This window comes from Oncorhynchus clarkii, chromosome 27 (assembly GCF_045791955.1).
Source record: "Oncorhynchus clarkii lewisi isolate Uvic-CL-2024 chromosome 27, UVic_Ocla_1.0, whole genome shotgun sequence".
In the NCBI taxonomy this organism is placed as follows: Eukaryota; Metazoa; Chordata; class Actinopteri; order Salmoniformes; family Salmonidae; genus Oncorhynchus; species Oncorhynchus clarkii.
Genome location: NC_092173.1, coordinates 31,392,596 through 31,418,112, shown reverse-complemented (window position 1 = coordinate 31,418,112; position 25,517 = coordinate 31,392,596). Strand labels below are relative to the sequence as shown.

General features: G+C 42.7%; 1 protein-coding gene across 1 annotated transcript in view; it reads right to left on the bottom strand.

The window, feature by feature from the left end:
* The window catches only part of LOC139385609 (protocadherin Fat 3-like), a 213,911-nt gene that overhangs the window by 74,356 nt on the left and 114,038 nt on the right, over window positions 1–25,517 (bottom strand). Inside the window, exon 3 of the mRNA XM_071130817.1 lies at window positions 20,350–20,411. Within this exon, the coding sequence (XP_070986918.1) occupies window positions 20,350–20,411 (62 nt within the window). The remainder of the gene's footprint in view (window positions 1–20,349; window positions 20,412–25,517) is intronic.

Genomic DNA, 25,517 nt, shown 5'->3' with positions numbered 1-25,517 from the left:
CAAAATACTTTCTATCGACTGACTCTCCAGCAGACGGACCAGCGATTTCAACAGAGAGACAACAAAAGGCATACAATCATAAATATGTACATTGCAATTATTTTCGAATGAGCGGCCATTCTTGTGTAAAGTATTAGCATTTCCATAAGCATAGTTATCAGCTGTGTGTACGATAATGAAGTCCTTTGTCTTTTCTCCCGCTCTTTCTTACATGAACCTCCCTTTTCATTTTGTGTAACAAGTCGTCATATTGGTTTAGTCCACTAGGGACTTTTCATTGCATTATGTAGTACTCAATGTTTAAGCTATTCTGTTTGTGTGTTTATGTAATTATGTGTGATTATTTAGTTAGTTGGTAAATAAATAATTAAGACAATTTGTATATAGCTGATTCATCATTTATGCTATGGTTCGTGCAGATATCCAAGGATTTTGTGACATTCAGAATGAAACTGATAGAAGATAACAATTGATTGATGACTGAAATGTAAGAGATATTTATATCTTTAGAGTTAATTTGGAAAACGGAAACTCATTTAACAAACTTTTTCTACTTACTATTTAAATAATTGTTACATGAGTAATTTAATCACAATAATAATTAAACATTATTAATTGATTTGATAAAACAATAGTCATCGCATTATTGATAGCCAAGACACGACACCAATTTTGTGGTGTCCAATTGGTAGTTACAGTCTTGTCTCATCGCTGCAACCTCCGTACGGACTTGGGAGAGGCGAAGGTCAAGAGCCGTGCGTCCTCCGAAACAAGACTGCTCGCTTAACCCGGAAGCCAGCCGTACACCTGGCGACCGTGTCAGCACGCATAGCGCCTGGCCTTCTACTGGAGCGATGGCACAAGAATGTCCCTAGTGGCCAAACCCTGCCCTAACCCGGACGACGCTTGGCAGATTGTGCGCCGCCCCATGGGTCTGCTGGTAAAGGCCGGCTGCGATGGAGCCTGGACTCGAACCAGGATCTCTATTGGCACAGCTAGCACTGCGATGCAGTGCCTTAGACCACTGCGTCCATGTTATTTTCGGTAAGCATATTTGATTCTGAGTTCAGACATATAAAGTTGGCACGTAAAAACGAATTCTAAGATATATACATTCCATTGTTCCGAACTCACTTACATTTATTTGATTCATTTAGCAGTACTACTACTTACAGTAGGGAATGCATACATTTTCAATCATACTGGTCCCCCGTGGGAATCGAACCCAGCACCCTGAGTAAGGTGTTAACATGACTATTGCACAATCTGCCTACTGCGATCATCAGCTTAATATTGAAGTATTAATGTGCATCTAAACGTACTCATTGACAGTAGTGCCAGAAAGGCCTCATCTAGAACCACAAAGCAACAACAACACAACATGTTTTGGACAAAATAGCTAAAGAGTTGGAGTCTAGAGCGGAAAAATGCTTATCTCACTGAAGCTGAAGTTACAGTACAACTTTTATGAGAGATGGTTTGACAGGCTCCACTCCTTTGTTTTCTCACTCCTTTGTTTTCTCGCTGTCTTGCTTTTCTCTCCCTCTCTGATGAGAATGAAAGTTGGTGAAGTCACCCTGAGACGTGGAAAACAAGAGAAACTTTCACAGACTAATGTGAAGATGTTGTTACAAACACATTATCCTACTACAAACACACCACCTTACTGGAAAAACACCACCCTACTACAAACACCCTATCCTAATACAAACACACTACAGCAAACTCACCACCCTACTAGAAACACACTACTAGAAACACACCACCCTACTAGAAACACACTACCCTACTAGAAACACCCTACCCTACTAGAAACACCCTACCCTACGAGAAACACACTACCCAACTAGAAACACTCTACTAGAGACACACTACCCTACTAGAATCACACTACTAGAAACACACTACTAGAGACACCCTACCCTACGAGAAACACACTACTAGAGACGCCCTACCCTATGAGAAACACACCACCCTACTAGAAACACACTACCCTACTACAAACACACTACCCTACTACAAACACACTAAAACAAACACACCACCCTACTAGAAACACACCACCCTACTACAAACACACTACAACAAACTCACCACCCTATTAGAAACACACTACTAGAAACACACCACCCTACAAGAAACACACTACCCTACTACAAACACCCTAACCTAATACAAACACACTACAACAAACACACCACCCTACTAGAAACACACCACCCTACTGGAAACACACAACCCTACTAGAAACACACCACCCTACTAGAAACACACAACCCTACTGGAAACAGACTACCCTACTAGAAACAGACTACCCTACTAGAAACAGACTACCCTACTACAAACAGACTACCCTACTAGAAAAACACTACCCTACTACAAACACACAACCCTACTACAAACACACTACAACAAACACACCACTCTACTAGAAACACACTACCCTACTACAAACACACTACCCTACTAGAAACAGACTACCCTACTAGAAACACAATAACATACTCACCACCCTATTAGAAACACACTACTAGAAACACACCACCCTACTAGAAACACACTACCCTACTACAAACACCCTAACCTAATACAAACACACTACAACAAACACACCACCCTGCTGGAAACACACCACCCTACTACAAACACACTACAACAAACTCACCACCCTATTAGAAACACACTACTAGAAACACACCACCCTACTAGAAACACACTACTCTACTACAAACACCCTAACCTAATACAAACACACTACAACAAACACACCACCCTACTAGAAACACACCACCCTACTGGAAACACACAACCCTACTAGAAACACACCACCCTACTAGAAACACACAACCCTACTGGAAACAGACTACCCTACTAGAAACAGACTACCCTACTAGAAACAGACTACCCTACTACAAACAGACTACCCTACTAGAAACACACTAACATACTACAAACACACTACCCTACTACAAACACACTACCCTACTAGAATCACACTACCCTACGGGAAACACACTACTAGAAACACACTACCCTACTAGAAATACACTACTAGAAACACACTACCCTACTACAAACACACTACCCTACTAGAATCACACTACCCTACGAGAAACAAACTACTAGAAACACACTACTAGAAACACACTACCCTACTAGAATCACACTACTAGAAACACACTACCCTACTAGAATCACACTACTAGAAACACACTACTAGAAACACCCACCCTACTAGAAACACACTACTAGAAACACACTACCCTACTAGAAACACACTACTAGAAACACACTACTAGAAACACACTACCCTACTAGAAACACACTACTTGAAACACACTACCCTACTAGAAACACCCTACTAGAATCACACTACTAGAAACACACTACTAGAAACACACTACCCTACTCGAAACACACTACCCTACTAGAATCACACTACTAGAAAAACACTACTAGAAGCACACCACCCTACTAGAAACACACTACTAGAAACACACTACCCTACTAGAAACACACTACTAGAAACACACTACTAGAATTACACTACCCTACGAGAAACACACTACACTACTAGAATCACACTACTAGAAACACACTACTAGAAACACACCACCCTACTAGAAACACACTACTAGAAACACACTACCCTACTAGAAACACACTACTAGAAACACACTACTAGAAACACACTACCCTACTAGAAACACACTACCCTACTAGAAACACACTACTAGAAACACACTACTAGAAACACACCACCCTACTAGAAACACACTACTAGAAACACACTACCCTACTAGAAACACACTACTAGAAACACACTACCCTACTAGAAACACACTACTAGAAACACACCACCCTACTAGAAACACACTACTAGAAACACACTACTAGAAACACGCTACCCTACTAGAAACACACTACCCTACTAGAAACACACTACTAGAAACACACTACTAGAAACACACCACCCTACTAGAAACACACTACTAGAAACACACTACCCTACTAGAAACACACTACTAGAAACACACTACCCTACTAGAAACACACTACTAGAAACACACCACCCTACTAGAATCACCCTACTAGAAACACACTACTAGAAGCACACTACCCTACTAGAAACACACTACTAGAAACACACTACCCTACTAGAAACACACTACCCTACTAGAAACACACTACCCTACTAGAAACACACTACTAGAAACACACTACCCTACTAGAAACACACTACCCTACTAGAAACACACTACCCTACTAGAAACACACTACTAGAATCACACTACCCTACTAGAAACACACTACCCTATTAGAAACACACTACCCTACTAGAAACACACTAACCTACTAGAATCACACTACCCTACTAGAATCACACTACACTACTAGAAACACACTACTAGAAACACACTACTAGAAACACACTACCCTACTAGAAACACACTACTAGAAACACACCACCCTACTAGAATCACACTACTAGAAACACACTACTAGAAACACACTACCCTACTAGAATCACACTACTAGAAATGCACTACTAGAAACACACTACTAGAAACACACTACTAGAAACACACTACCCTACTAGAATCACACTACTAGAAACACACTACTAGAAACACACTACTAGAAACACACTACTAGAAACACACTACCCTACTAGAATCACACTACCCTACTAGAAACACACTACTAGAAACACACTACCCTACTAGAAACACACAACCCTACTAGAAACACACTACCCTACTAGAAACACACTACTAGAAACACACTACCCTACTAGAAACACACTACCCTACTAGAAACACACTACCCTATTAGAAACACACTACCCTACTAGAAACACACTACCCTACTAGAAACACACTACTAGAATCACACTACCCTACTAGAAACACACTACCCTAGTAGAAACACACTACCCTACTAGAAACACACTACCCTACTAGAATCACACTACCCTACTTGAATCACACTACACTACTAGAAACACACTACTAGAAACACACTACCCTACTAGAAACACACTACTAGAAAAACACCACCCTACTAGAATCACACTACTAGAAACACACTACTAGAAACACACTACCCTACTAGAATCACACTACTAGAAATACACTACTAGAAACACACTACTAGAAACACACTACTAGAAACACACTACTAGAAACACACTACCCTACTAGAATCACACTACTAGAAACACACTACTAGAAACAAACTACTAGAAATACAATACTAGAATCACACTACTAGAAACACACTACTAGAAACACACCACTCTACTAGAATCACACTACTAGAAACACACTACTAGAAACACACTACTAGAAACACACTACCCTACTAGAATCACACTACTAGAAATACACTACTAGAAACACACTACGAGAAACACACTACTAGAAACACACTACTAGAAACACACTACCCTACTAGAATCACACTACTAGAAACACACTACTAGAAACACACTACTAGAAATACAATACTAGAATCACACTACTAGAAACACACTACTAGAAACACACCACCCTACTAGAATCACACTACTAGAAACACATTACTAGAAACACACTACCCTACTAGAAACACACTACTAGAAACACACTACTAGAAACACCCTACCCTACGAGAAACACACTACCCTACTAGAAACACACTACTAGAGACACATTACCCTACTAGAATCACACTACTAGAGACACCCTACCCTACGAGAAACACACTACTAGAGACGCCCTACCCTACGAGAAACACACCACCCTACTAGAAACACACTACCCTACTACAAACACACTACAACAAACACACCACCATACTAGAAACACACCACCCTACTACAAACACACTACAACAAACTCACCACCCTATTAGAAACACACTACTAGAAACACACCACCCTACTAGAAACACACTACCCTACTACAAACACCCTAACCTAATACAAACACACTACAACAAACACACCACCCTACTGGAAACACACCACCCTACTACAAACACACTACAACAAACTCACCACCCTATTAGAAACACACTACTAGAAACACACCACCCTACTAGAAACACTCTACCCTACTACAAACACCCTAACCTAATACAAACACACTACAACAAACACACCACCCTACTAGAAACACACCACCCTACTGGAAACACACTACCCTACTAGAAACACACTACTTGAAACACACTACCCTACTAGAAACACCCTACTAGAATCACACTACCCTACTAGAAACACACTACCCTACTAGAAACACACTACTAGAAACACACTACTAGAAACACACCACCCTACTAAAAACACACTACTAGAAACACATTACCCTACTAGAAACACACTACCCTACTAGAATCACACTACCCTACTAGAAACACACTACTAGAAACACACTACCCTACTAGAAACACACAACCCTACTAGAAACACACTACCCTACTAGAAACACACTACTAGAAACACACTACCCTACTAGAAACACACTACCCTAGTAGAAACACACTACCCTATTAGAAACACACTACCCTACTAGAAACACACTACCCTACTAGAAACACACTACTAGAATTACACTACCCTACTAGAAACACACTACCCTAGTAGAAACACACTACCCTACTAGAAACACACTACCCTACTAGAATCACACTACCCTACTTGAATCACACTACACTACTAGAAACACACTACTAGAAACACACTACCCTACTAGAAACACACTACTAGAAAAACACCACCCTACTAGAATCACACTACTAGAAACACACTACTAGAAACACACTACCCTACTAGAATCACACTACTAGAAATACACTACTAGAAACACACTACTAGAAACACACTACTAGAAACACACTACTAGAAACACACTACCCTACTAGAATCACACTACTAGAAACACACTACTAGAAACAAACTACTAGAAATACAATACTAGAATCACACTACTAGAAACACACTACTAGAAACACACCACTCTACTAGAATCACACTACTAGAAACACACTACTAGAAACACACTACTAGAAACACACTACCCTACTAGAATCACACTACTAGAAATACACTACTAGAAACACACTACTAGAAACACACTACTAGAAACACACTACTAGAAACACACTACCCTACTAGAATCACACTACTAGAAACACACTACTAGAACACACTACTAGAAATACAATACTAGAATCACACTACTAGAAACACACTACTAGAAACACACCACCCTACTAGAATCACACTACTAGAAACACATTACTAGAAACACACTACCCTACTAGAAACACACTACTAGAAACACACTACTAGAAACACCCTACCCTACGAGAAACACACTACCCTACTAGAAACACACTACTAGAGACACATTACCCTACTAGAATCACACTACTAGAGACACCCTACCCTACGAGAAACACACTACTAGAGACGCCCTACCCTACGAGAAACACACCACCCTACTAGAAACACACTACCCTACTACAAACACACTACAACAAACACACCACCATACTAGAAACACACCACCCTACTACAAACACACTACAACAAACTCACCACCCTATTAGAAACACACTACTAGAAACACACCACCCTACTAGAAACACACTACCCTACTACAAACACCATAACCTAATACAAACACACTACAACAAACACACCACCCTACTGGAAACACACCACCCTACTACAAACACACTACAACAAACTCACCACCCTATTAGAAACACACTACTAGAAACACACCACCCTACTAGAAACACTCTACCCTACTACAAACACCCTAACCTAATACAAACACACTACAACAAACACACCACCCTACTAGAAACACACCACCCTACTGGAAACACACAACCCTACTAGAAACACACCACCCTACTAGAAACACACAACCCTACTGGATACAGACTACCCTACTAGAAACAGACTACCCTACTAGAAACAGACTACCCTACTACAAACAGACTACCCTACTAGAAAAACACTACCCTACTACAAACACACAACCCTACTACAAACACACTACAACAAACACACCACTCTACTAGAAACACACTACCCTACTACAAACACACTACCCTACTAGAATCACACTACCTTACGAGAAACAAACTACTAGAAACACACTACTAGAAACACACTACCCTACTAGAATCACAGGAAACAGCAGAGGGAACACCCCCCTATCCACATCGATGGAACAGTAGTGGAGAGGGTAGCAAGTTTTAAGTTCCTCGGCATACACATCACAGACAAACTGAATTGGTCCACTCACACAGACAGCATCGTGAAGAAGGCGCAGCAGCGCCTCTTCAACCTCAGGAGGCTGAAGAAATTCGGCTTGTCACCAAAAGCACTCACAAACTTCTACAGATGCACAATCGAGAGCATCCTGGCGGGCTGTATCACCGCCTGGTATGGCAACTGCACCGCCCTCAACCGTAAGGCTCTCCAGAGGGTAGTGAGGTCTGCACAACGCATCACCGGGGGCAAACTACCTGCCCTCCAGGACACCTACACCACCCGATGTCACAGGAAGGCCATAAAGATCATCAAGGACATCAACCACCCGAGCCACTGCCTGTTCACCCCGCTATCATCCAGAAGGCGAGGTCAGTACAGGTGCATCAAAGCTGGGACCGAGAGACTGAAAAACAGCTTCTATCTCAAGGCCATCAGACTGTTAAACAGCCACCACTAACACTGAGTGGCTGCTGCCAACACACTGACACTGACTCAACTCCAGCCACTTTAATAATGGGAATTGATGGGAAATGATGTAAATATATCACTAGCCACTTTAAACAATGCTACCTTATATAAATGTTACTTACCCTACATTATTCATCTCATACGCATACGTATATACTGTACTCTATATCATCGACGGTATCCTTATGTAATACATGTATCACTAGCCACTTTATACTATACTATGCCACTTTGTTTACATACTCATCTCATTTGTACATACTGTACCCGATACCATCTACTGTATCTTGCCTATGCTGCTCTGTACCATCACTCATTCATATATCCTTATGTACATATTCTTTATCCCCTTACACTGTGTACAAGACAGTAGTTTTGGAATTGTTAGTTAGATTACTTGTTATTACTGCATTGTCGGAACTAGAAGCACAAGCATTTCGCTACACTCGCATTAACATCTGCTAACCATGTGTATGTGACAAATAAAATTTGATTTGATTTTTACTAGAAACACACTACCCTACTAGAATCACACTACTAGAAACACACTACTAGAAACACCCACCCTACTAGAAACACACTACTAGAAACACACTACCCTACTAGAAACACACTACTAGAAACACACTACCCTACTAGAAACACACTACTTGAAACACACTACCCTACTAGAAACACCCTACTAGAATCACACTACCCTACTAGAAACACACTACCCTACTAGAAACACACTACTAGAAACACACTACTAGAAACACACCACCCTACTAAAAACACACTACTAGAAACACATTACCCTACTAGAAACACACTACCCTACTAGAAACACACTACTAGAAACACACTACCCTACTAGAAACACACTACTTGAAACACACTACCCTACTAGAAACACCCTACTAGAATCACACTACTAGAAACACACTACCCTACTAGAAACACACTACCCTACTAGAAACACACTACTAGAAACACACCACCCTACTAGAAACACACTACTAGAAACACATTACCCTACTAGAAACACACTACCCTACTAGAAACACACTACTAGAAACACACTACCCTACTAGAAATACAATACTAGAAACACACTACCCTACTACAAACACACTACCCTACTAGAATCACACTACCCTACGAGAAACAAACTACTAGAAACACACTACTAGAAACACACTACCCTTCTAGAATCACACTACCCTACTAGAAACACACTACTAGAAACACACTACCCTACTAGAAACACACTACCCTACTAGAAACACACTACTAGAAACACACTACCCTACTAGAAACACACTACCCTACTAGAAACACACTACCCACACACACACACACACACACACACACACACACACACACACACACACACACACACACACACACACACACACACACATACACACACACACACACACACACACACACACACTCCCACATATCCTGTGCATTTGACCTTCTTGCAGATGCTGGCAGCAGGCTTTTCTTCCCCAATATCACTCAAGCTTTTGTCTCAGGCATTTGATCACAGATGCAACACTTTTCTCTTCCGCCATGCTGAATGGGGGTTTTGACACTGTGCGTGCATGTTCAAGTGTGTGTGTGCTTGTGCTTTATCTGTTCAAGTGAAAAATCCATTCTGGTCCATGCAGAACTTGGCATACACATCTCATCAGGAGCATTTAACCATTGCCACTAAACATCTGCCCTTATTTTGGATCTTAATTTGAGTACCCTGTTGCAGGAGAACTATGCAGGATATTTAAAATGTGTAGTCTATTTGAGGTTTAAATAGGCTTCTGTAATTTCCACTTACGAAAGATCTATCAATTTTATTTATTGTTATTTTTATTTATTTAATTAGGCAAGTCAGTTAAGAACACATGATTATTTACAATGACGGCCAAACCCAGATGACGCTGAGCCAATTGTGCGCCGCCCTATGGGACTCCCAATCACGGCCGGATGTGATACAGCCTGGATCAATCCCGTCCATTAACAACAATAATTCACATTTCCTGTTGCTGCAGGATTATTTTCCTGCTGTAGCAAACTGGCTCAAATTAAGATCTTATGTCTGTACATTGGGACAGATCTACTAAGAGTCCGCACCCGAAGAGTTTCTTTCCAAAACGCTATACGTATATACATTTTCAGAAATGTTGGTAAATTAGCTTTATTGTTTGAAGACCTTATGAAAGAGATTAGTGTGTTTTTTCACTATCTAATCATGGCATGGGATTGTTCAATGACAAACATGTATTTGTTTGAAATCTATCACTTGATGGTTTCATTTCAGAGTGACAAATAACCATGTTTTTTATGCAAAATGCTATGTATCTGTCCCGCCTGCTCCCGCTCCCCCTCCCTGGTGGTCAAATGTGCCAGGCTCCACAGCATTACACACTCCTGCCACCATCATTACGCAAAACTGCCTTCTCCCGTCACTCGCATCAGCGATTATTGGACTCACCTGGACTCGATCGCCTGTTCATTACCTCCCCTATATTAGTCAGTTCCCCATCTCTGTTCTCCACTGCTACATTAATTGCCGAATGTGGTTGTTTTGCCCGTGTGCTGACGCTGTGCCTGTCTTGTTTCATGTCTGTTCCTTATTAAATGTTGACTCCCTCTACCTGCTTCACATCTCTGGTGTCGGTCGTTACAGTACCACCTCATTCTCAGAGAAATAAGTAGTACTACTAGGTTTTACACAGTCAAATGTAACACATATATATACATTTATAAATAACTGTACAAATGATACATTTGTGACATCAATATCCATATATACAGTGCATTCGGAAAGTATACAGACCCTCCTTGACTATTTCCACATTTTGTTACGTTACAGCCTTGTTCTAAAATTGTTTGTTTTTTAAAATCCTCATGAATCACACCCATACCCCACAATGACAAAGCAAAAACAGTTGTTTGCTTTGGTGCCTTATTGGTACTTTATGTACATAAGTATCCATTGCTATGAGACTCACATGAGCTCAGGTGCATCCTGTTTCCATTGATATTCCTTGAAATGTTTCTACAACTTGATTCAATTGATTGGACATGATTTGGAATGGCACACACCTGTCTAAATAACGTCCCACATTTGACAGTGCATGTCAGAGCATAAACCAAGCCATGAGGTCGAAGGAATTGTCCAAAAAGCTCAGAGACAGGATCGTGTCGAGGCACAGATCTGGGGAAGGGTACCAAGAAATGTCTGCAGCATTGAAGGTCCCCAACACAGGGGCCTCAATCATTCTTAAATGGAAGATGTTTGGAACTACCAAGACTCTTTCTAGAGCTGGCCGCCCGACCAAACAGAGAAATTGGGGGAGAAGGGCCTTGGTCAAGGAGGTGACCAAGAACCCGATGGTCACTCTGATTCAGTGCCAGAGTTCTTCTGTGGAGATGGGAGAACCTTCCAGAAGGATAACCATCTCGACACCAATCAGGCCTTTATGGTAGGGTGGCCAGAAGGAGTGCAGCAAGGAGCCAAGGTAAGTTGCTAGCTAGCATTAAACTTATCTTATAAAAAACAATCAATCTTCACATAATCACTAGTTAACTACACATGTTGATGACATTACTAGGTTAACTAGCTTGTCCTGCGTTGCATATAATCAATGCGGTGCCTGTTAATTTATCATCAAATCACAGCCTACTTCGCCAAACGGGTGATGATTTTAACAGAAGCACAATCGTTGCACGAATGTACCTAACCATAAACATCAATGCCTTTGGCAAAATCAATACACAGAAGTATATATTTTTAAACCTGCATATTTAGTTAAAAGAAATTCATGTTTGCAGTCAATATTAACTAGGGAAATTGTGTCAGTTCTCTTGTGTTTATTGCACGCAGAGTCAGGGTATATGCAACAGTTTGGGCCGCCTGGCTCGTTGCAAACTAATTTGCCAGAATGTTACATAATTATGACATAACATTGAAGGTTGTGCAATGTAACAGCAATATTTAGACTTGGTTGGTTGGTTCTGTATTTCACTGAAAGAATAAACGTTTTGTTTTCGAAATGATAGGATTTAACCATATTATTGACCAAAGCTCGTATTTCTGTGTTTATTATATTATAATTAAGTCTATGATTTGAGATTTGATAGAGCAGTCTGACTGAGCGGTGGTAGGCAGCAGCAGGCTCGAGAGCATTCATTCAAACTTTACTGCGTTTGCCAGCAGCTCTTAGCAATGCTTGATTCACTGCACTGTTTATGACTTCTGTCGTAGCAGAATCAGAATTAGTTAGGTAACATTGATAAATAAGATGTTTTATTTACATAATAATGCTTATGTGAGATATTTGTCATTAGGATGTTTTCTTTTGGATAATACTGTTGGCAGTTGCAGTTATCCCTTCTTAGCTCGGGCTTAGTCACCTTGGGCCCAGAGAGGGGAGAAGTCAGGATTGTCTTCATATGTGAGGGTATCTGTTAAACCATGTGAAGGGCTCCACAATGTCTGTATACCAGTCACTCCCTACTTTTCCCATTGGGGGGAGGAGTATGGCAGTGTCTGGAACCATTGTATGTCCCCTCTGAGGTTGCCCTTATCTTGACCTAGTATATGACCTAAGATGTTCACTGTCTTTTCTGAGCTTGTCCAGGAGGGGGTGTATTTGAGATGGGAGTATCAGCTTTTATATGTTCTGAGCAAGGAACTTAAACATTAGCTTTTTTACATGGCACATATTGTACTTTTACTTTCTTCTCCAACACTGTGTTTTTGCATCATTTAAACCAAATTGAACATGTTTCATTACTTATTTTTGACTAAATAAATTGTATTTATATATTATATTAAGTTAAAATAAGTGTTCATTCAGTATTGTTGTAATTGTCATTGTAATAGTCCGGGGGCCATTTGATTAATTGTTCAGCAGTCTTATGTCTTGGGGGTAGAAGCTGTTGATGAGCCTTTTGGTCCTAGACTTGGCGCTCCGGTACTGCTTGCTATGTGATAGCAGAGAAAACAGTCTATGACTCGGGTGACTGGAGTCTCTGACAATTTTTTTAAATATAAATATTTCAGCCGATTAATCGGTATCTGTTTTTGTTGGTCCTCCAATAATCGATATCGGTATCGGCGTTGAAAAATCATTATCGGTCGACTTCTATTTTAAACTGCATTGTTGGTTAGGGGCTCGTACTGTAAGTAAGCATTTCACTATAAGGTTGCAGGAAATATGCTTTAAACCTGCAAAATGTTCTCTCCACCAACAAATCAAATCAAATTGTATTAGTCACAATACCTGTTGTATTCGGTGCATGAGACTAATACAATTTGATTTGATTTGTTGGTGGAGAGAACATTTTGCAGGTTTAAAGCATATTTCCTGCAATTCTAGAAGTTTTGTCATGGGGTGGAGAGAAAATGTTGCACTTTTAAAGCAAATTTCCTTGCAATTATATACATTTTGCCATGTCTAATGTATTTCATGAGATATTTGAGAGACTCAAACATTACAACAAAACCTATAGGCTATAAAACCAAGCTAAAAAAAACGTTAGCTGCATGGGCTAGTTGATCTGGACATTTCTGACAAGTTATAAATAGCTCTCTAAGCTAGGTCAAATCAAACATTATTCGTCACATGCGCTGAATTCAACAAGTGTAGACCTTACCGTGAAATGCTTACTTTACAAGCCCTTATCCAACAGTGCAGCTCAAGAAGAGTTAAGAAAATATTTACCACATAAACTAAAGTAAAAAATAATAAAAAGTAACACAACAACATAACAATAACGAGGCTAAATACAGAGGGTACCGGTGTGCGGGGGTACAGGATAGAGGTAATTTGTACATGTAGGTAGGGGTGCAGTGACTATGCTAGATAATGAACAGCGAATAGCAGCAGTGCACAAAACAAACGGAGGGGGGGGGGGGAATTTGATTAATTGATCAGCAGTCTTATATCTTGGGGGTGAGCCTTTTGGTCCTAGACTTGGCGCTCCGGTACTGCTTGCCGTGTGGTAGCAGAGAAAACAGTCTATGACTTGGGTGACTGGAGTCTCTGACAATTGTATGGTCTTTCCTCTGACACCGCCTATATGTCCTGGATTGCAGGAAGCTTGGCCCCAGGGATGTACTGGGCCATACGCACTACTCCCTATAGCGCCTTGCGGTCAGATGCTGAGCAGTTGACATACCATGCGGTGATGCAACCGGTCAGGATGCTCTCGATGGTGCAGCTGTATAACTTTTTGAGGATATGGGGACCATTGCCAGATATTTTTAGTCTCCTGAGGGGGAAAAGGTTTTGTCGTGCCCTCTTCATGACTCTCTTGGTGTGTTTGGACCATGATAGATTGTTGGTGATGTGGACACCAAGGAACTTTAAACTCTCTACCTGTTTGGCCCACCTTTTCCTTTAGTCCACGGTCAGCTCTTTTGTCTTGCTCACATTGAGGGAAAGGTTGTCGTCCTGGCACCACACTGCCAGTTATCTGACCTCTTCCCTATAGGCTGTCTCGTCGTTGTCGGTGATTAGGCCTACCACTGTTGTGTCGTCAGCTAACTTAATGGTGGTGTTGGAGTCATGTTTGGCCACGCCAAACAGGGAGTATAGGACGGGACTAAGCACACACCCCTGAGGGGCCCCAGTGATGAGGATCAGCGTGGCAGACGTGTTGTACCCTTAACACCTGGGGGTGGCCCATCAGGAAGTCCAGGATCCAGTTGCAGAGGGCGGTGTTTAGTTCCAAGATCCTTAGCTTAGTGATGAGCTTTGTGGGCACTATGGTGTTGAACGCTGAGCTGTAGTCAATGAACAACAATCTCACATAGGTGTTCCTTTTCTCCAGGTGGGAAAGGGCAGTGTGGAGTGCGATTGATATTGCATCATCTGTGGATCTGTTGGTGTGGTATGCGAATTGGAGTGGGTCTAGGGTATCTGGGAGGATGCTGTTGATGTGAGCCATGATCAGCCTTTCAAAGCACTTCATGGCTACCGATGTGAGTGCTACAGGGCGGTAATCATTTAGGCAGGTTACCTTCGCTTCCTTGGGCACAGGGACTATGATGGTCTGCTTGATACATGTAGGTATTACAGACTCAGTCAGGGGGAGGTTGAAAATGTATGTAAAGACACTTGCCAGTTGGTCCGCGCATGCTTTGAGTACACGTCCTGGTAATCCATCGGGCCCCATGGCTTTGTGAATCTTGACCTGTCTAAAGGTCTTGCTCACATCGGCTACCGAGAGCGTTATCACAGTCATCCAGAACAGCTGGTTCTCTCATGCATGCTTCAGTATGGATTGCCTCGAAACGAGCATAAAATGCATTTAGCTGGTAGGCTTGCGTTACTGGGCAGCTCGCGTCTGTGTTTCTCTTTGTAGTCCGTAATAGTTTTCAAGCCTTGCCACATCCGACTAACATCGGAGCCGGTGGAGTAGGATTCAATCTTAATCCTGTATTGACGCTTTGCTTGTTTGATGGTTCGTCTGAGGGCATAGTGGGATTTCTTATAGCGGTACAGATTAGTGTCCCGCTCCTTGAAAGTGCCAGCTTGATGCGGATGTTGCCTGTATTCCATGGCTTCTGGTTGCGATATTGCGATATGTACATACAGTCACTGATGATGCACTCCCCAATTTTGAAATTGCACCCTGTGCATTCTACTACTACAACTTTCAAGAGTAGGTTCCAGACTGAGTTCCGCCCTGCCAAACAGTTTGGGAACCACAGATTTAGTAGATGCTCTTGTCTAGATCGAATTACAGTGGGTGCATTCATCTTAAGATACCTAGGTGAGACGACTACATATCACAGTCAAAACATTATACAATCCATATACAATCCATTCCAACTAAACAATGGAAAATATGATATGCAGTGTTTTAAAAATAACAAAAAACATTTTAATACATAGCTAAAATATATTAATTAAAAATCTGAGAAAAGGAATATTTTACACACCCATGAATGTAACCATAAGCAATAATTTACTAAAAAACACAAATGTGGGCCTCCTGAGTGGCGCAGCGGTCTAAGGCACTGCATCGCCGTGCTTGAGGCAACACTAAATACCCGAGTTCGATCCCAGGCTGTGTCGTGACCGGGTTAGGGGAGGGTTTGGCCGGGTGGGCTTTACTTGGTTCATTGCGCTCTAGCGACTCCTTGTGGTGGGCCAGGTGCCTGCAGGCTGACTTCAGTTGAACTGTGTTTCATCTGACACGTTGGTGGAACCAGCGGGCGGGTGTTTGGCGGGTCATGCTCAACCCTCGCCTCGCCCGAGCCCGTTGCAGCGATGAGACAAGATTGAAATTGGTCATAAAAAAATAAAAAAGATTGATGCTTAAAGAGTTTTGGAAATAAACTCTTCACCTGTTCTTTCCACAGAAAGTTAAGCATAGAAGATCAAACAAAAGGAGAAGGAATAATATATGTATGGTACAATCTGTTTTATTCCCTATTGAAGAAACAACAGCAGGTTCTTTGTACAGGCCTAACTGCAACATTGTAAGCTAACACAATCCATGCTAACAGGCTACGTGCTAACTTTGATCTATAAACCCCTGCTAAATCTGACCGGATGTACAGTACAAATCACATCAATATAAAGCTCTGCACCAAACCTATGAAACAAATGTGAGCCATTAACATTTAGGTTAAACTCTGTAGATATCGATAAGACTTCACAGCATGGGACAACAAAATCATAGTCATTCTACGTCTGTTTATTCTTCATTGATCTGGCATGGCATCTGTGTAAATGAATATGGATTTCTATGACCGGTCTAAATCACACCACTGTTTACTGTTTGGAGGGTTGGCATGGAGAGGAAATAAGATGTAACATTTCTGCACTGCCGCACCGTTTTAAGTCTGTAGCTAAACTATATGTGGAATGGAGTGAAGGAATGGCTAGCAGACCAACGGACAGACAGACAGCCAAGCATAGGACAGAGAGGTAGGAAGATAGGAACGGCTAGCAGACCAACGGACAGACAGACAGCCAAGCATAGGACAGAGAGGTAGGAAGATAGGAACGGCTAGCAGACCAACGGACAGACAGACAGCCAAGCATAGGACAGAGAGGTAGGAATATAGGAATGGCTAGCAGACCAACGGACAGACAGACAGCCAAGCATAGGACAGAGAGGTAGGAAGATAGGAACGGCTAGCAGACCAACGGACAGACAGACAGCCAAGCATAGGACAGAGAGGTAGGAAGATAGGAACGGCTAGCAGACCAACGGACAGACAGACAGCCAAGCATAGGACAGAGAGGTAGGAATATAGGAATGGCTAGCAGACCAACGGACAGACAGACAGCCAAGCATAGGACAGAGAGGTAGGAAGATAGGAATGGCTGGCAGACAGACGGACAGACAGACAGCCAAGCATAGGACAGAGAGGTAGGAAGATAGGAATGGCTGGCAGACAGACGGACAGACAGACAGCCAAGCATAGGACAGAGAGGTAGGAAGATAGGAACGGCTAGCAGACCAACGGACAGACAGACAGCCAAGCATAGGACAGAGAGGTAGGAAGATAGGAATGGCTGGCAGACAGACGGACAGATAGGCAGAGGACAGAGAGGTAGGAAGATAGGAATGGCTGGCAGACAGACGGACAGATAGGCAGAGGACAGAGAGGTAGGGAGATAGGAATGGCTGGCAGACAGACGGACAGATAGACAGAGGACAGAGAGGTAGGGAGATAGGAATGGCTGGCAGACAGACGGACAGATAGACAGAGGACAGAGAGGTAGGGAGATAGGAATGGCTGGCAGACAGACGGACAGATAGACAGAGGACAGAGAGGTAGGGAGATAGGAATGGCTGGCAGACAGACGGACAGATAGGCAGAGGACAGAGAGGTAGGGAGATAGGAATGGCTGGCAGACAGACGGACAGATAGACAGAGGACAGAGAGGTAGGGAGATAGGAATGGCTGGCAGACAGACGGACAGATAGACAGAGGACAGAGAGGTAGGGAGATAGGAATGGCTGGCAGACAGACGGAAAGATAGACAGAGGACAGAGAGGTAGGGAGATAGGAATGGCTGGCAGACAGACGGACAGATAGGCAGAGGACAGAGAGGTAGGGAGATAGGAATGGCTGGCAGACAGACGGACAGATAGACAGAGGACAGAGAGGTAGGGAGATAGGAATGGCTGGCAGACAGACGGACAGATAGACAGAGGACAGAGAGGTAGGGAGATAGGAATGGCTGGCAGACAGACGGACAGATAGACAGAGGACAGAGAGGTAGGGAGATAGGAATGGCTGGCAGACAGACGGACAGATAGGCAGAGGACAGAGAAGTAGGAAGATAGGAATGGCTGGCAGACAGACGGACAGATAGGCAGAGGACAGAGAGGTAGGGAGATAGGAATGGCTGGCAGACAGACGGACAGATAGACAGAGGACAGAGAGGTAGGGAGATAGGAATGGCTGGCAGACAGACAGACAGATAGACAGAGGACAGAGAGGTAGGGAGATAGGAATGGCTGGCAGACAGACGGACAGATGGACAGAGGACAGAGAGGTAGGGAGATAGGAATGGCTGGCAGACAGACGGACAGATAGACAGAGGACAGAGAGGTAGGGAGATAGGAATGGCTGGCAGACAGACGGACAGATAGACAGAGGACAGAGAGGTAGGGAGATGGCCGAAGATGTTTGCTTTCTCTCACAGCACAGCGTTATTAGACTATATAGGGAGGTGGGAGAAGAGATGTTACCGACCGTCAACTAACATAAAACATAAAGGCTTCATTACGTTGAGGATTTAATGGATGTAATGTGTCCATTGATCTGTTTCCTCATCACATATTCTCCCCGTCACAGACCATATCTGAAGTATACTGCAGTGTGGCAAAAATAACCAACTTGCATCAAAACATACACCAGCATTTCACTGAGAAACAATCAATACACACACACACACACACACACACACACACACACACACACACACACACACACACACACACACACACACACACACACACACACACACACACACACACACACACACACACACACACACTTCCCACACAGAGGCTCATGATTCAGGACTCTGGCAGCAGCAACATCATTTACCTCCAATCTGCCACCCTTAGTCAAGATACGGCACTCCAATAAGCTCATAATGGAACCCAACACTCAAACTCCATTTCCTGCTCCACTCCTCGTACTGACTCAATTACACTAGACCTGCCTCTCTAATGCACACTCTACTGAGACCAGGAAGTCAGAGAGGGAGGTATGAAGAGAGAGAGATATAGAGAGATCAACAGAGAGTGAGAGAAAAAGACAGACAGAGAGAGAGAGAGAGAGAGAAGGGGAGAGAAAGAGAAGAGGAGAGAGAAAGATAGAGAGTGATAGAGAGACAGAGAGAGTGGAGGAAGAGAAAGAGAGCAGAGTGGATTGGGACAGGAGGCTTCTCTCTGTCAGGGTTCTAAAGGTCTGGCTCCAGTCCGCCACAATTGGAGAGAGATACTGAGAGGTGTACTGTATATTCATTTAACATCTGACAGCGCATTCACGTCAGACAGCCAATCACATGCATAGAAACGTGTCGCGCACACACACACACACACACACACACACACACAGACAGAGTGTCTCTTACCTCTAAAACATGCTCAGCCTGTTGCTCCCTGTCCAGTTTCCTGGACGTGGTAGTGATGACACCTGTGAACACAGAGACGAACACATCAGAGAGAAGAACTAACAAACACATACAGGAACATCAAATGTATTTATGAACCCCTTTTACATCAGCATATGTCAAAGTGCTACACAGAAACCCAGCCTAAAACCCAATGTAGACGTAGAAGCACAGTGGCTAGGAAAAACTCCCTAGAAAGGCAAAAACCTAGGAAGAAACCTAGAGAGAAGCCAGGGTCTGAGGAGTGGCCAGTCCTATTCTAGCTGTGCCGGGTGGAGATTATAAGAGTACATAGCCATTAAGGCCATATTGTTCTTCAAGATGTTCAAACGTTCATAGATGACCAGCAGGGTCAGATAAAAATTCCAGTGGTTATAGAGTGTGCAACAGGTCAGCACCTCAGGAGTACATTTTCTTAACTGTAGCTACACTACCGTTTAAAAGTTTGGGGTCACTTAGAAATGTCCTTGTTTTTGAAAGAAAATCAATTTTTTGTCCATTATTAATAACATAAAATCAATCCGAAATATTGTTAATACATTGTTAATGTTGTAAATGACGAAATTGCCAAGAAACTGAGGGTTTCATACATCGCTGTGTACTACTCCGCTCACAGAACAGCGCAAACTGGCTCTAACCAGAATAGAAATAGGAGTGGGAGGCCCCGGTGCACAACTAAGCAAGAAGACAAGTACATTAGAGTCTCAACGTCAACAGTGAAGAGGCGACTCCGGGATGCTGGTCTTCTAGGCAGAGTTGCAAAGACAAAGCCATATCTCAGACTGGCCAATAAAAAGAAAAGATTAAGATGGGCAAAAGAACACAGACACTGGACAGAGGAACTCTGCCTAGATGGCCAGCATCCTGGAGTTGTCTCTTCACTGTTGACATTGAGACTGGTGTTTTGGGAGTACTATTTAATGAAGCTGCTAGTTGAGGACTTGTGAGGCGTCTGGTTCTCAAAATAGACACACTAGTGTACTTGTCCTCTTGCTCAGTTGTGCACCGGGGCCTCCCGCTCCTCATTTCTATTCTGGGTAGCGTCCGTTTGCGCTGTTCTGTGAAGGGAATAGTACACTGTGTTGTACGAGATCTAGAGTCAGTTTTATTGCTTTTTTAATCAGAACAACAGGTTACAGCTGTGCTAACATAATTGCAAAAGGGTTTTCTAATGATCAATTAGCCTTTTAAAATGATAAACTTGGATTAGCTAACACAACGTGCCATTGGAACACAGGAGTGATGGTTGCTGATAATGGGCCTCTGTACGCCAATGTAGATATTCCATAAAAAATCTGCCAATTCCAGCTACAATAGTAATTTACAACATTAGCAATGTCTACACTGTAATTCGGATCAATTTAATGTTATTTTAATTGAGAAAAAAAATGTATTTTCTTTCAAAAACAAGGACATTTCTAAGTGACCCCAAACTTTTGAATGGTAGTGTAGATGCAAAACATTTAAATAGCGTCATGAATGTGTGGTCAAAAACAGCTTCATTAAGGCAACTAATGTCACATGTAATTAGTCAGATCTACTTATGATATTCCTACATTACCCTCATTAACTCACAGGATACACATGCACACACACACGTACACACACGTACACACACGTACACACCGTGACTCCCACCACCTAACCAAATGAGCATTGTGACAAGGTAATTTCTGTGGGTGAGCATGGCTGTCTGGCAGGAGGCTGTCTGAGGCTAATTACTGACACTAGTCTCTACTGCCCCTAATTGTTTTGTTACTTAATGTCATTACAGCAGAACAGAGAGTGTGAGAGAGAGAGAGCGAGAGAAAGAGAGAGAGAGAGAGAGAGAGAGAGAGAGAGAGAGAGAGAGAGAGAGAGAGAGAGAGAGAGAAGGAATAAGAGAGATAAGAAGGAATAAGAGAGATAGAAGGAATAAGGGAGAGAGAGAAGGAGAAGGAATATGAGAGAGAGAAGGAGAAGGAATAAGAGAGAGAGGATGAGAAGGAATAAGAGAGAGAGAAGGAATAAGAGAGAGAGAAGGAATAAGAGAGAGAGAAGGAATAAGAGAGAGAGAGAAGGAGAAGGAATATGAGAGAGAGAAGGAGAAGGAATATGAGAGAGAGAGAAGGAATAAGAGAGAGAGAGAAGGAGAAGGAATAAGAGAGAGAGAAGGAATAAGAGAGAGAGAAGGAATAAGAGAGAGAGAGAAGGAGAAGGAATAAGAGAGAGAGAAGGAATAAGAGAGAGAGAAGGAATAAGAGAGAGAGAGAAGGAATAAGAGAGAGAGAGAAGGAATAAGAGAGAGAGAGAAGGAGAAGGAATATGAGAGAGAGAAGGAATAAGAGAGAGAGAGAAGGAGAAGGAATATGAGAGAGAGAGAGAGAGAGAGAGAGAGAGAGAGAGAGAGAGAGAGAGAGAGAGAGAGAGAGAGAGAGAGAGAGAGAGAGAGAGAGAGAGAGAGAGAGAGAGAGAGAGAGAGAGAGAGGGAATAAGAGAGAAAGAATAAAAGAGAGAGAGAAGGAATAAGAGAGATAAGAAGGAATAAGAGAGATAGAAGGAATAAGGGAGAGAGAGAAGGAGAAGGAATATGAGAGAGAGGATGAGAAGGAATAAGAGAGAGAGAAGGAATAAGAGAGAGAGAAGGAATAAGAGAGAGAGAAGGAATAAGAGAGAGAGAAGGAATAAGAGAGAGAGATGGAATAAGAGAGAGAGAGAGAGAGAAGGAGAAGGAATATGAGAGAGAGAAGGAGAAGGAATATGAGAGAGAGAGAAGGAATAAGAGAGAGAGAGAAGGAGAAGGAATAAGAGAGAGAGAAGGAATAAGAGAGAGAGAAGGAATAAGAGAGAGAGAGAAGGAGAAGGAATAAGAGAGAGAGAAGGAATAAGAGAGAGAGAAGGAATAAGAGAGAGAGAGAAGGAATAAGAGAGAGAGAGAAGGAATAAGAGAGAGAGAGAGAAGGAGAAGGAATACGAGAGAGAGAAGGAATAAGAGAGAGAGAGAAGGAGAAGGAATATGAGAGAGAGAGCGACTGACAAGGAATGGGAAAGAGAGAAATTGGAGGGAGAGGAGACTGTCAGGAGAGAGACAGTGTGACAGTGTGACAATGTGCCTCCTCACATGGGACATTTCCCTCAATTTCTCCTCACATGAATGGAAACATATGCTACCTTGCTAAAGTTCAGTCAGTTTGAAAGAGACCTCAGGGGTGAGCAAGAATAGCCACTTCTTCATTTACTGGTCACGCTACTGTACACCCCTCTTCTCCTCCTCCCTTCTTCCTCCCATCACGTCTCACAGATCAATACAGCGTTTTTTGACAGTGTTTTCTGACACTGTCAAGGGTTTGCTCGGTGAGAAAACAAAACAGTGGTGAGAAATAGAGCTTCTGGGGAGAGAGCGCTCAACCTGGAGTGATGCATGCACGCCTTATATAATCTCCCTGAAGGAAAATAGGAGCACAACTGAGATACAATGTTTCCACCTGGAGAATTATGGGTTGTCAGACCCACACACACCCACACGCACACACACCCACACAGGTTTTGTTCTTCTATCCTCGTGGGGACCTACAATTGATTTCAAAATCCTATTTCCCCTAACCCTAAACCTACCATAACCCCAACTCCTAACCCTTACCCTAAACCTAACCACTAACCCCTTACCTTAGCTCTAATTGCAACCCTAAACCTAACCCTTAACTTAAAATATCCCCCCCATATTCTCTCTCTCATTATTCATGATTGGATAAACAGTAGGTGATGGGTTGTGTTCTAAGTGATGACAGAGGCAGGAGGTTTTTCTGGGCAGGCGATCGATGAGGGCAATCAACCCTGAAGGACCCCAGTGACCCAGAACTGAGCCGGACGGGTCCTGATCGACCCTCTCAATGGTGAGTCTGTCACTCTGTACACACACACACACCAATGTACTGTATCCGTTTTCGTTTACTTTCATTCCAAGTGGTGGGCTCAGAGTAAAGAGAAGTTTATCAAATAAACTGGACTAGATGCATTCAGTCAATGTGTGTTTGTGTCTGGTTTCTTTGTGGCCTGCTATAATACACACACTGACACACAGACACACACAGTCTCAGGAGGAAGGCCTTTTGAACAAAACACTCTAATGACTGCAGACTTGGGTAAACTTCTTATCATATGAAAAGAGAGGCATACAATAGAACAAACACACACACACACACACAAACACACCACAACCTGGGATGCTGAGGGGAACAATGACAGCGAAGCCTGAACTCATTAGTCTAGAGCTGGGCTTTAAAACAGAGCAAACAAGCTGTTTGACAAAATACTAACAATTAGAGAGAGAAGGGGGGGGGGGGGGGGCTAGACAGAGAGAGCGAGAGAGGGGAGAGGCAGAAAGTGATTGAGGGGGAGAGGCAGAAAGTGATTGAGACGGAGAGAGACAGAGATATACAGTGAGAAAGAGATATATAATATGACATTTGTAATGTCTTTATTGTTTTGAAACTTCTGTATGTGTAATGTTTACTGTTCATTTTTATTGTTTATTTCACTTTATATATTCACTTTATATATTATCTACCTCACTTGCTTTGGCAATGTTAACACATGTTTCCCATGCCAATAAAGCCCTTGAATTGAATTGAATTGAAAGAGAAAGAGATCGGGATGGGTGGGTGCAGGAACGAAGGGAGTTGGAAAGGAGGGATAGAGAGAGAGAGAGATAGAAGGGAGGGACAGAGGGGGAGTTAGAAAGGAGGGACAGAGAGAGAGAGAAGGGAGGGACAGAGAGAGAGAGAGATAGAAAGGAGGGACAGAGAGGGAGTTAGAAAGGAGGGATAGAGAGAGAGAGAGAAGGGAGGGAGGGACAGAAAGGGAGTTAGAAAGGAGGGACATAGAGGGAGTTAGAAAGCAGGGACAGAGAGAGAGAGAAGGGAGGGACAGAGAGAGAGAGTTAGAAAGGAGGGACAGAGAGAGAGAGATAGAAAGGAGGGACAGAGAGGGAGTGAGAAAGGAGGGACAGAGAGAGAGAGATAGAAGGGAGAGACAGAGAGGGAGTTAGAAAGGAGGGATAGAGAGAGAGAGATAGAAGGGAGGGACAGAGAGGGAGTTAGAAAGGAGGGATAGAGAAAGAGAGATAGAAGGGAGGGACAGTGAGGGAGTTA